The following is a 14341-nucleotide window of genomic DNA, read 5'->3' as shown; positions in this document are numbered from 1 at the left end:
GTACATACCTAGGAGACTGGGTGGTCTTGTGCAGATTAAAGCTAGGGTGGGTATGCCACCTGACCTGCAGTTACCCCTTCAGTTGCAGTGTAGACATAACCTGTGTGGCTCAGACCCCGCTCTAACTTAAATCATAGTTCGGGTCTTCATTGTGATAGGACATGCTTACTGAGACATGCTTGTCCTATATGCTTTCTCTGGGCAAGATTCTGATACTTGTGTTGAGTGGCACCATACTCCACAAATGATCCGATTGGTCAACCTCCTAGGGCTACTTCAGGCCTGTTCAGCAGCCCAGAATCCTCCAGAGTGCCAAGTGCTAAAGTCATGACTCCAACCCTGGCCCAGCGCAGCCTCTGTGGTCCACTGGGATCACTTGTGGAGTAGGCCCCATCAGTATGACAAAGGAGATCAGAATCTGGCCCAATTTATTTTTATGTCTAGAGCTTTGTCTCTTGATTCCCATCCATCAGTTTGTTTTATTTTTGTCTCTTGCTTTTTATTTACTTTATCCAGCTTGTCTTTTCCAGTCCATTTTAAATACTGAACTGCTCTTTTCAACCTGTCTTTAACAAGAAGAATGGAGGATTCCCTGTACTGCTGGCTAAGGGTTTGAAGTTGACTGCCACAGAAGTTGCAGATGTTCAGCTGCTTTCAGAATCAGGCTGATTGTGTGTGAAATGAAATGGCCACAAGAGAGCGGCAGAGGACAAGGAATGGAAGAACGGCTGGCTCTAGTTATTGACCAAGCTGAAAATGGATATGATACCTTTAAGGAGACATTTTTCTGAGCAGTCCTATTTCGGTTCACTTCCCCTTGAAGAGGCTTCTCGTATAATGAGACTCTTAAGCGGGTGATGATTAATTTCAGCCAGATCTCTTGTTGCTAACACTCAGTCCTGGGCAGCCAGGCTTTGTGTGTTTAGCAGAAGGCAGCTCATTGCATGACACTGAGACAAACACCCAAAACAAACTCGGAAGGAGGGAGGCATCTCATGGAAAAGCGTATTTCCAGCCAAAACCAGATCCCAGATCTGTACTGCCCCAAACTTGGAGAGGTTTGAGATCCTGATCTGCCTTTGTGATTGGAGCCCATCTCTATGGACAACTCCCTATGAATATTATTATAGATCCAATGATTTAGATTATACAGTGGCAAATATTTGCCAAGACAGAATTCTGACTGGGGGTTGGACTCCTACGTAACAGACGGGTGAAAAGGGACTAGAAGGCTCCTCCCCCTCTGAGCTCACTGGTGGACAATCTTTCATAAGCATAAAAGAAACTGAAAGTTCTGTCTTTTCTCTCTCCTGGGGGCCATGGCGACTGCTGCTAATCCTGTCAAAAATCTCCAGGACGAAGTGACTTGTTCTCTTTGCCTGGACTATTTTAAAGACCCAATAATAATCACAAAATGTTCCCACAGCTTCTGCCGAGCCTGTATCACCCAGCACTGCAAGGACCCAGGAACCGATGTCCGCTGTCCTCATTGTAGGAAGAGCTTTCAGCAGGAAAACTTAATCTCAAACAGGTCGCTGGCCAACACGGTGGAAATAGTCCAGCAGTGTCTGAACAGAACTGCCAAAAAACAGGGAGAGGAAAGTGAGGCAGAGAAACACCAGGAAGTATTGAAACTCTTTGGCGAAGATGATCAAGAAGCCGGTGAAGCCTGGGCTCGGAATTCTCAAGCTGGGCTTCTCCCAGACAGGAGAGCATGGGAGACCAAGGTATTTACTGTGTGCTGCATATTTAAATAAATAATAATAATTAAGTAATCAATAATACCTAACACTTGTAAGAACTATAGGGCCTGATGTGGAGGGAGGGATAGCTCAGTGGTTTGAGCTTTGGCCTGCTAAACCCAGGGTTGTGAGCTCAATCCTTGAGGGGGCCATATAGGGATATGGGGCAAAAATTGGGGATTGGTCCTGCTTTGAGCAGGGGGTTGGACCTCTTGAGGTCCCTTCCAACCCTGATATTCTATGGTTCTATGTCAACTGGGAGTTGAGGGTGCTCAGCATACTCAGTAAGTACCTTGCAGGACTGGGCCATAATTCAGGATATAGTTCCCTGGGGTTTTGAGAAGAGAGTTTGGGTATGTCTTTGCCAAGAAGTTAACACTGCTGTCACAACATTCATTTTGCATTTTCTGACTGCTTTGTGTTTGCTTTCCCACATCACCATGACAGTAACGTTAGTGGGCAGATGTAAGGGAAACAGGCAGCCAGATTACTTTTCCTAAAGCAGCTTTTATTTCTGGTAACGACTAATGGCCTGAGGGCCTGATCCAAAGCCCATTGAAGTCAATGGAAAGACAAAGGGGCTGCCCAGGTGTAATTGAGGTGCACTGTACATACCAAAGTACAACCACCTAACTAATACTACTTGACTGATTGGCACCTAGATATCACAGTGATGGGCACACATTGGGCCCAATCCAACTCTCATTGAAGTCAGTAAGAGTCATTCCGTAACACCTCACTGTAGCAGTTCTCAACCAGGGGTCCATGGCCCCCTCAGGGGGTCTGCCAAGCAGTGCAGCCCTTTGATTCACTGGGTCCCAGGGCAGAAAGCCAAAGCCCCGCTGCCCTGAACCCTGCCACACAGGGCTGAAGCTGAAGCCTGAGTAGCTTAGCTTTGCAGGAATCCCTGTGGTGTGGGACCCCAGGGCAATTGCCCTGCTTGCTACCCCCTAATGCTGACTCTGTCTTTTATGTACAGAAATACAGTTGTGGCACGGGTGGGCCATGGAGTTTTTATAGCATATTCGGGGGCCTCAAAGACAAAGGTTGGGAACCCCTCCTGCAGATAATCAAAACCACTCCACGTATTCAATGGGCGGAAGGAGTTAATGTTACCATGAGAACCTTGACATCTGCATTTCCTGCTCTTCTTGTCTTTCAGTTTTCAGCCTTAAAGTTATTTTAATGTCATCTTTTATTCATTTGCACTTTATTTCTTTTAAAAACTAAATAATTACTGATATGTGTCACAGTTGCCCCTAGAGACCTGAGCCAGGATCAGAGACCCTTGCACTAGGCTGTGTATAGACACACACAGGGCCCCTCCCCAAACAGCAAACAGTCCAACTAAAATAGCAAAGACAAGAAAAATACCTTAATCCCTCCAGGACTAATATACTGATTAAAAACTCGCTGTAGTGCAGGTAGCTTTGTCCAGCATGATTAATAATGGGTATATTGTATTTTTGGATCCACTTTTGTTGTAATCCTCTCTGCAGTTGCTCTTTCATTTCTTAATTTAAAAAATTATTATTTACTATTGTGGGACCAAATAACAGCAGGTGAAATTTAGGGGCTCGAGACACTAAGTAACTAATTTGTGGCTGCAGTGCCTTCATGGTATGAATTGCACCCACATTAAAATTCTGCAGCTCTGACAGGAGAGGCTCAGTTAGGCTGGGCTGAAAACCAGGCAGTTGGATTGATGTGGAACAGATATTCTGGAGAGGTAGATTTCCTGGGCTTGCCTCTCACAAATACATTAGTGGTGCAGGGTGACTTTCACAAGGCCAAACCTCAGCCACCTGGGAAAGTCTCTCCATGCAGGCCATGCTATTTTGGGGCACCACTGGCTTCCCTTTTGGGGGGAAGAGGTGTATTTAATCATTGTCCTTCGCCGAGTCTGTGTTTGTTGCCAAATCTAGTAGTGTTGTTGTTTCTCTTTTGCTCCCAAGGCCATGTGGATCGAATGCTAGTGTAGCAAGTGATTTTGGACAGGGCTTTAGCAAATAATTCAGCCCCTGGGGAGATGTGTGTGTGTGTGTGTGTGTGTGTCGTTAAATTAGACTCACCTACCTTTGGTATAATGACAGGTTTCAGAGTCGCAGCCGTGTTAGTCTATATCCCCAAAAAGAACAGGAGGACTTGTGGCACCTTAGAGACTAACAAATTTTTTCGAGCATAAGCGTTCATGGGCTACAGCCCACTTCATCGGATGCAAAGAATGGAGCATATAGTAAGAAGATATATATACATACAGAGAAGGTCCCACCTTCTTCTTACTAATCTATGCATCCGATGCAGTGCACTGTAGCCCACGAAAGCTTATGCTCTAATAAATGTGTTAGTCTCTAAGGTGCCACAAGTCCTCCTGTTCTTCTTTCTACCTTTGGTATGGTGCTTGCAGCCTCTGGGGCAAGGTATCCTCCAAGCTGGGGCCCCACGGAGTGAGGGAGAGAAAGGGAGTGTGTTTGCAGCCCCTCCAGGCTGGAGTTGGGAGGGAACTTTGCAGCCCCTGAGGGAGATCCCACGCCTGGCGGGGTGGATGGGTCTGCAGCTCCTAATGCAGAGCTCCCTCCCCTGCCTAGGCGGGGCCCAGGGGAAGGAGGGCGGAGCTGGCCCTCCCCAGCCATGGCTGCACTGTCTGTATGGCTGGGTCCCGGCGACCTCAGGTGCCCCATCTGCCTGGGGCTGCTGCAGAGCCCGGCCACCCTGCCATGCGGCCCCAGCTTCCAGCCAGCAGCACCTGCCCTCTGGCCCGGCTCTGTCTGCGCCCCTGGCTTGTCCTCCCCCAGCTCATTTCCTGTCACCGTTGTGACAGTGCCATAGCGCCAGGGAGCTGTCTACTTGAGTGTCCTCATCTGCCAGCTGCTGCTGGCCACTCATTCCACCCTGTCTCCCTGGCTCTCCCAGCCCTCTCCTGTGGATCCTGGGTGGAAGCAGGGATAGTCAGGAGCCCTGTGGCAGTGACTCTCAACCTTTCCAGAGGACTGTCCCCCTTTCAGGAGTCTGATTGGTCTTGCGTACCCCCAAGTTTCACCTCATTTTGAAATGACTAAAAATACAAACGGTCACAGAGCACTAGTACTGACAAATTGCTCCCTTTCTCATTTTTTACCATATCATTATAAAATAAATCAACTGGAATATAAATATTGTACTTACATTTCAGTGTATACAGAGCAGTATAAACAAGTCATTGTCTGTATGAAATTGTAGTTTGTACTGATTTTGCTAGTGCTTTTTATGTAGCCTGTTGTAAAACTAGGCAAATATTTAAGTGAGGTGATGTACCCCCGGAAGATCTCTGCGTACCCCCAGAGGTACGCATACTCCTGCTTGAGAACCACTGCCCTGTGGGACCCCCCACAGGTAGGGGCCTGAGGAGAAAAGGAGCAGCTACCCTGCACCACTCTGAGTTCTGCTGGAGAGGGTTGGTTAGAAAGACTGTACTGCTGGGCCGTCTACTCCCGCTGTGTCATGTAGTACCTTGTGTCAAAGGCTGCAGAGAGGTCCCGTCTTATGAGCATGGAGATCTTATCTGACTTCAGTGGCCATATGAGCATGGAGATCTTATCTGACTTCTTATTCACCACAGTTGCAGCTCCATGAGGATAAGAGCAGTGAAAGATACAGTTATTATTAACTATTATGAATATTTATTATTTGCATAGTGGTAGCATCTAGGAAGACCCCATCAGAGATCAGCTTTAGGCACCCCATTGCTTTAGGCATCCTACACAAAATACAATGAAGAGACAGTCCCTACAGTCTCTGGCCCTGATCCAACAAGGCAGTTAAACTCATGACAAAATTTTAAGTATGTGAGTAGTTCCATCAACTTCAGTGGGATTAGCGTCATGCTTAAAGTTAATTATATGCTGCTTAAATACTTCGCAGGACTGGGGCTAAGTAGGGCAGTGTTAACAAGGCACAGGTATTTTTCCCACCATGGCCTCTAATCCTATCACATTTTCTACTAGGGTTCTATAAATAAACATTCATATGTTTCACTTTAAAGGCAAAATTGGAAATAAGTGAGGTCTCCAAGCAAATTGAAATGGCCCAAGATGCCATCAGCAGCAGCAAGCAGGCCAGCACTGAAATGAATGTATGTATACACATGATCAACCCCTCTTAATTTATGCGTTTACCCATCACTGAGAGATGCATGACCACCTTTATTTAGGACCACATGGGGCAAGGGGTCTGCCCAGGATCATCCATCTGTGCGTCCGCCTTTTACTCCCACACCCCTGGAGTGTTGGATATGGCATCAGCTGTTATTATAACTATGCTCCGGAGCTGGTCAGAGTGGTTGCTCCAATCTTATGGACACTATTTGCCTCTTTTGCCTGCCTCCGAGGAGTTGCATGTGATATGTCTGTACCTCTCACAGCCCTGAGCGCAAGGGACTGAGCTAGAATCTCAGTCTCCGTGTTACGACACTGGCTGAGGACTGCTGTCCTTTCAGTAGCCCAACTCTGTATTCCTAGGCAACCCAAAACTCCCATTGCAGCCAATGCAGGATTTTGCCAAGTATGTGTATTTATTAAGAGCACTGTCTTCCTCTGAATAAAAATAATTGTGCTGAAATGAAGTGGTCACTTGCCAGAGCGGGTTAGATCAGGCTTTAGATGCTGATGTTCCTCAGCTCCTTGTTGCTAACAGAACTCACGCCACATCTGCTACCTTTCAGGAATACGTGTCTCATATCAAAGGCTTGATTACTGAAGACTTCTGTGCCATGAAACAGTACCTTGAAACACAAGAGAGAGCCACACTGATGGTCATTGGACAAGAGCAACAAGTGGCTCAACAGAAAATAGAAGAAATGATTGGCCAGCTCACCGCGAAATTGAACATGCTCACAGAAATCAAAACCCAGCTGCAAAACAGGCTGCAAAATAACGCGATGGAGCAGCTGAGCGTAAGTAGAAATCTATGGGCCAATGAGCATGTACTGAGCATGTGCAACTTTCACTACCTGCATTAGTACTCTTCTTCAGACTTCCCAATGCTGCACTCTCACTGGTGTAGAACAACCAGGGTAGCAACAGTGAGAGCAGTAGTGTAGATCGGATGCTGCCATTATAACCACAATGCCATTTAGACCTGCTCTGAGCAGGGTTAGACAACACGGGAGTTACAGCGCCGGCAGCTGGTCTAAGTAGGGCTCCCACCACGGCTGCTACTGGTGGAGTGGCACCAGGGAGAGCTTACAGGTGAGGAATTTGAAAAAAAAATAAAAAATGTTGACCGAGCTTCTGGGTGCAGATTCAGAACCAAAGGTTTTTTTTGCAGAGTGAGGCAGGCTTGTTTGTATGGTGGCTTAATGCACAAGTCTTTCATCTCTAGAGACTGGTGTTTTTAAATACAGCTCTCACTCAAATCCAAAGCAAAGATAAGATCCAATTATTTGGTTATATTTCCCTTTTACAGACAAAGGGCATGTTTACATATAAAAGTATAAGCGTCTTATAAAATCATTAAATATATATTAAATGTGCTTTTGAAAACTGCCTGCCCAGAGCTCCTAACAGAGCCCATTTTGACACCACTTTGACACTGCTCTTGCAGAGCATTTTTGGGGGATAGCAGGAGGAAGGCACAATGGTGTTGAGTAGCCAGACCTTGGGCCTGGGCATTATCATTAGAACCACTGGGAGAAGGGAACTCAACACTAGATCCTGCACCTGGATCCAGATGTACAAAAAGCCACAATCTGACAATTGAGAAAGAAGGCTGTATTAGTTAAAAAAAAACCTGGTTTAGAGGAGGAATGAAGGTATCTATTAAAAAAAAAAATATATATATATATATATATATATATATATATATATAACAAATGGAAGAAAGAGGAATATAAATCAGAAGATAGGAATTGTAGAAAAGTGATAAGGGAAGCAAAGTGATGAAAGGAGAAATATATGACCAGCAGAGTCAAGGACAATAAGAAGGAGTTTTTAAAGTTTATTAGGATAAAAAATAATCCTAATGACAGTATTGGTCCATTACTAGATGGAAATTGTTGAATTATTAATAATAATACAGAAAAGGCAGAAATGTTCAATAAATATTTCTGTTCTGTATTTGGGGAAAAGAAGAGATGATGAAATCATGTCATATGATAAGCCTCTTCCCATTCCACTAGTATCTCAGGAGGATCTTAAATAACAGCTGCTTAAGTTAGATATTTTTAAATCAGCAGGTCTAGATAACTTGCATTGAAAAGCTCTAAAAGAACAGGCTGAGGAGCTCACTGGTCTCTTAACTTTGATTTTCAATAAGTCTTGCAACACTGGGGGGAGCGGGTTCCAAAAAACTGGAAGAAAGCTAATTTGTAAATATTTTAAGGGGGTAAATAGGATGACCCAGGGAATTATAGGCCTGTTGGTGTGATGTTGATCTGGGGCAAGATGGAGAAGGCGATATGGGATTCAATTAATAAAGAATTAGTGGAGGGTAATTAATTAATGTAAATCAGCACGGGTTTATAGAAGACCGATCCTGTCAAACTAACTTGACATCTTTTTTTTATGAGATTACAAATTTGGTTGATAAAAGTAATAGTGCTAATGTAATATACTTAGACTTCTGTAAGGCATTTTACGTGGTCTTGCATAACATTTTGTTTAAAAAACTAGAATGATATAAAATTAACATGGCACACGTTAAATGGATTAAAAACTGGCTAACTGATAGGTCTCAAAATGTAATCACCACTGAAAGGTGATTGTTTCTAGTGGGGTTCTGCGGGGATCAGTTCTTGGCCTTATGCTATTTAACTGGCTAACATAATTCTTGGATGCATAAACAGGGGAATCTCGAGTAGGAGTAGAGAAGTTATATTACCTCTGTATTTGACACTGGTGCAAATGCTGCTGGAATACTGTGTCCAGTTCTGGTGTCCACAATTCAAGAAGGATGTTGAAAAATTGGAGAGGGTTCAGGAAGAGCCACGAGGTTGATTAAAGTATTAAAACACAAACCTTATGATGAAAGGCTCAAGCAGCTCAATCTATTTAGCTTAACAAAGAGAAGGTTAAGTGATGACTTGATTACAGTTTATAAATACCTACGTGGGGTACAGATATTTGATAATGGGCTCTTCAATCTAGCAGAGAAAGGTATAACAAGATCTAATGGCTGGAAGTTGGAGCTAGGTAAATTTAGACTGGAAATAAGGATGATTAACCATTGAAACAATACCAAGGGTTGTGATGAATTCTCTGTCATTGGCAATTTTTACATTTTTAAAGTTTGGAATATTTTTCTAAAAGATATGCTCTACTCATTTTTTCAGGGACGTTCTATGGCATGTGTTATACAGGCGGTCTTACTAGATGATCACAGTGATCTCTTCTGGCATTGGACTCTATTAATCTAAGACTGAGTAGTTTTCAAAAACTCTAATTTCACCCCCCAGATCTCTAGAGTCTGAGAAGAAAGTCTAGAGAGAAAGAAATCATATCTGTGGGGGTCGGGTGGCTGTTTATTTAAACAAACTATGATCTGACTACAGAGACAAGTCACTGTATGAGTTCTGTTGGAGAAAATATGTTATTTTCATTTTTGATCAAGAACATCTCTTTCAATATTTTCAGCAGGGTTTCAGGTTCTTCTCCTCTGATCACAATATTATAAAGAAAACTCTCTCTGTAAAGTATAAGATTTCTGGAGAGCTCACTGGTACTTTCCTCTCCTGACTTTATGAAGTCACCAGAAATTCTTGATGGAATTATTGCCATTTGTTTAGCTCAAGCTACCCTTGCATTCATCTTTTCTGTCGTTGTTAGGATACATCATCCAAAAGAGAAATTTACATAGGCTCTCCGATAATAATGAATAAAATTACTCTTGATGCTAAGAAGATTAGTATTGTCACAAGTGCTGTAGAAGAGCTCAAGAAGCAATTGGAAATGTTAATATTGAAGAAATATCCTGCCCAGCTGCCACAAGGTACATTTACTTTATTTGTGTCTTCTTTTGTTGTGAAACCTCTTGACTTGTTACAGGACTTGATTGTGCAAGGTGCTGCTGAGCAACTCCTGGAGGGTCTCCGCACTGTCACCTCCCTTTGAAGTCAACACCTTGTTTGGCACCTTGTTTGCAGGGTTGTACTTATATTACGTAGAGGGACACTGCTAGGAAGTTTGGGCTCAAAATGTAAGATTTGTTTTTAAAAAGTATTGCTGAGTATAATAGAAATAGAGAGGTGTTTGTAGCATTTTTTAAAACTCTGGGGGGTTTTTTGAGGTGGAGGGAGTGTTCCAAATTCCCTTGCAGTTTTGAAGACCAAAATAATAATGTGCTATTCTATGGACCATGGGAACCAGAAAGTGAAACTGACTAGAAGCAATTTGGAAACAGATCAGTTATGTTTCATTCTCTGTTTACTCTTTTAGATATCAATGTAAACGATTTTCCTAAAAGAAATGCTGACCAGAAGTAGTCTTTACTAAGAATGGGCCAAATTCCCAAGTTCTTGCTCACAGAGAGTTGTGCTTTAGCAAGGACTTTGGGATTTGGCTCAATATTTGCTCATGTTCCTAGTTCTTATGCTTAAGAAGGGGGACTATCCATGCAGCAGATGATTAGGAGAACTTCAACCTAAGGACCACAGGCCTACAGTAGAAATGATTACTTATAAAGCACTATGTGCTAGGTGCTGTACAAACAGAAATAAAGACATGGTCCCTGCCCTAAACTTTTCAAATGCAATAAGAAACTGAACGAGAGTCTCATTTCCCCATTAATGAGAAAACTTCAGAATAATGTAACCAAGAGGGAGTTAGCTGTGAGCAGATCCTCCCTAGTGAATGTTTCCAATGAGTAGTCTCTTTTGATTTTTTGTTATTCTCCTTTCAAGTATAGTCTTTGTACTGTGGGGGCTGGGGTACCAGTTCTGCAAACACTTATTCACATGCTTAATTTTAAGCATGCATATAGGTGTTTGCAGGATTGGGACCCTATGCAGCAGGCAGCAACAGAAGTACAAAGTATTAACATAAAAGCAAAGTTGTTTCCAAAACACTTGTGCCAAAAAACCTTTCACCAGAACTGTACAGATTAATGTTGAGAGTGACTCAGATGTACAAAGAGAGTTCCAAGTGGCAGTCTTGCAAATTTGCATTACAGTGTTACTTCAAATCATAGAGACAGTTCCATGAGTGGAAGTATTTAATGTTTTAGAAATACTCATGCAATTACACATACCACAGTGATGAGCACAGTATAGGAACCTGTATAGAATAGAGAGTTAATTTGTGATTACTTGTACAAATCATGCCTAACTGGTCTGTTACACATCTAATTGGTCATATGTAGGTAGAGGGACTGCACCTGCATGCAAAATGTTTTGATAATTATGGATGTAAAATATATATACCAACTGCACAAATATCTTTGCATGAGTAATTGCATACACATTCATCTAGAAATGTAGGTCAGAGAGCCTTTTTAAAAATGCCAGCTATTATATTTTTCCTATTTGACATGTACAGTAACTATTAGCCATTGCAACTGTATTTTGGTTCATGAATCTGTTGTTTGCCTTTTATTCAAAGAAACCTCTAACAGAAAGATTTTTTTCCCTCCACATTTATTAGAATCTGTAGCTTTGCGTCAGGAGAGGAGTGTCTGTTCCACATCTGTGGTGTCTGCCTTTGACAACCCAGAACCAGTTATTTCAAGTCAGTTTTCTCAGTGTAAGTATGTAAACCAATGTGACCACTGGATAGCAATATTAAAATGAAGGATTTTAGAACGTTCACCAACAGGGCCAGACCCTCACCTGCTCTGATTTGGTGTAGCTTCATTGACATAAGAGGAGCAATGCCCATTTACACCAGCTAAGGATCTGGCTGTTTACTTTTCAATAAATTATTTATTTTAAAAGAAGAAATTTTCACAACATAATACAAAGTACTGAATCTGTAGCTTAACCACTATTCAAACATATCAGTCTAAAAACTATATGGTAACTTGTTCAAATGAACTCGTGTTTACTTCGATTCTGATGGGGGTGGTAAGTATTCCATTTATATCGGTAATGGGATCATTGTGTTGTAAGACTGTGATTGGGGACAGAGTCCAAGTTGTAGGTACCCTTAGCTTCTGCTGAAGTCTGTGAGCCAAATCCAGAGTCCTTAGTGAGTTTTTACTCAGTACTGGCAGTCAGTGAGTGGAGTTTCCTTGAGTAAGGACTGGGCCCTGGATTTGGCCCCTGGAGTTCAGTGGGAATTAATGGTTCTCAGCAATTTGCTGGACCAGGCAATTTATGAATTAATTATTAATATTATTATTATTATTTTGTTAAGCTTCAGTGTTTGTTCACTGCTAGAAAGCTGGCATTTGGATTACCCTATTGGGGTACACATCCAGCAGTATGCAGAGGGCACTTCAACTTTTGGCTGTGTTTCACCTTTGTTGAAAATGTTTCATTGCCCAGTCTCCTTGGTGCCTTCAGGTTAGAAATTTTCTATTATCTATTTTAGGGGCAGTGAACGTGACCTTTGATCCCCAAAGAATCCATCGTAACCTGGAGATCACATCTGAGAATAAGAAAGTGATTGTATCCCGTTTTCCACCTCCTTATGAACCAACTCCCAAGAGATTCTGCATCAGCCAAGTGATGTGTTCTCAAAGTTTCTCTGAAGGACGCCATTATTGGGAAGTAAGTACCAAGGACAGCGGCGGATGGGCTGTTGGAGTTGCTGATGGAAATATTGGTAGAAAAGATCAGCTGGGGAGAACTGAATTATCCTGGTGTGTGGAATGGACTGGTAAGAATAAACAGTTGTCAGCATGGCACAGGAACCAGGAAACCCAGTTAAGTGAAGACAGACCCCTGAAGGTTGGAGTTTTCCTTGATCTTGCAAACAAGCACCTGTCATTTTATTCTCTCACTCATAAAGAAACACTCTTGCATACATTTGAAATCAATATCCTACATCCTGTTTACCCTGCTTTCTGGCTGTATGGTTTGGATGAAGAAGGATCCTTAACTATAAATCATATCAACAGGGACTAGTCTGCAGTTCTTATGGAAACTGAAGATTTAAGCTGTGAATTGCAGGGTTGCAAGAATAGAGCTCTTATAGAGCTTTATGTTTTGGATGTGAGGCTTTTATATCATGATGCAGGGCTACCATCTCTAGCATAGTGGGAAGGTAACAGCTGATATGTTTTCTTCTTCTGCTTTTCTCTATCTTCTCCCTCCTTGTTACAAATCCTGCCTGATCTGCCCTGTCTTTGTTAAAGCAGGGTCTGGGGGTGTTATGTTTAACTCGGTTACACTCCCTGTTTTCCTGCACCTTAACTTAGCTTAACTTTTTGCTCAAGCACAGGCCACAATTGTGTCTTCTCATAAAGCTTTAGGCAGAGTCAAACCTCAGAGCTATTGTATGTAAAACCCTGAATGTAGCTGTTCATAACAATTCCCAGTCAGCTTGAAAAAGGGAGTACCTACATTTTCATGGCACACAAACATTTAATACACTCAAAAACATTGTTAATAATATTTGGAATACTTAGGAATAATTTCTCTGAAGCTATTAAGTAATAAATCTCCTGTGTTTGCCATAGAGACCTCCCTGCTTTGTTGCTGTTACATATATCTAAATGCAAGGCTTTAACATACATTTACACTTCTGTACCTGGGTACACACATTCCTCTGTGATCTTTTTTCAGAGATGATATCTCAGATGCTATAGTGTCTAGTGACTGCCCCACCCTACTTCTGCATATTTTTGGTCCCTTCTAGCTGAGTTGCCCTGTCCTGCACTTGTGCACAGATGTAGCATTCAAACAAAAGTCTGTCTTCTCCCCATTGCTTTCTCTCCCCTTTCTTTGGGCCCTGCAAAATGCAAATGCTGCAGTACAGAGTACATTGACATGTGCCTAAGTGTTTGCAAGATCAGGGCCCTAAGAGTAAAATTTTGCTCTCTGATCTTCATGGAGGATCTAGGCTCCAATATTTGCGTATTTCCAACAGTGAAGATTTCTGCACGGTTAGGGAAAGCAGAACATTGGCGTTTACGGCCTTGATCTCGTAAACATTTACAAATATGCTTAACTTTAAGCACAAGTCTTCCCACTGACTGAAGTCATTAGGACAACACTTGTGCTTAAAGGTAAGCACATTCATAAGTTTTTGCAGGAATCTAGGAATGTAGGTCTGTTGTGTGGATCCGAGAGATGATGCACGTGGGATGACATGCAGGCTAGTTGGCCCGGGCACATAACCACAGTGATATTTCTTTCCCCAAGTTGACTTGGAAAAGAGAGAAAGAGCAGCAACAAAGTGGGGAGCATACTGAACAGGATTTGGGCATTTCTAATTTCCCAAATGCAGGCTGATCGCGGCAGCTCCAGGACTGTAATTTGTTATTCTTTGTAAAATAACCCTCCCGTATAATCTGAAAATGGGCACTTTACATTGGTTCTGGCTTTTCATACATACCATCTGCATGTCTCATTTGCTGTCTTTTACTTTGTGTCATTGATGTGGATGATATTTTTATTAAAATATATGAAAATCTGACTGTGTGTCTTTCATTACTGAAATCCAAATCACAATCCCATTGAAACCAGT

The 14341-nt window shown here is 42.4% G+C and overlaps 1 protein-coding gene across 1 annotated transcript; it reads left to right on the top strand.

The window, feature by feature from the left end:
• The first annotated feature begins 1232 nt into the window (after positions 1 to 1232).
• Positions 1233 to 14172, top strand: RNF135 (ring finger protein 135). The gene is made up of 6 exons (XM_074970893.1): positions 1233 to 1727; positions 5764 to 5853; positions 6442 to 6672; positions 9542 to 9704; positions 11354 to 11452; positions 12242 to 14172. The coding sequence occupies exons 1-6, from the start codon at positions 1320 to 1322 to the stop codon at positions 12775 to 12777; spliced, it is 1527 nt and encodes a 508-aa protein (XP_074826994.1). The 5' UTR covers positions 1233 to 1319; the 3' UTR covers positions 12778 to 14172.
• The last annotated feature ends 169 nt before the right edge of the window (positions 14173 to 14341 follow it).

Source organism: Natator depressus, chromosome 14 (assembly GCF_965152275.1).
Source record: "Natator depressus isolate rNatDep1 chromosome 14, rNatDep2.hap1, whole genome shotgun sequence".
NCBI lineage: Eukaryota > Metazoa > Chordata > Testudines > Cheloniidae > Natator > Natator depressus.
Note: the sequence above shows the minus strand (reverse complement) of the source record. Positions and strands in the feature narration are given on the sequence as shown.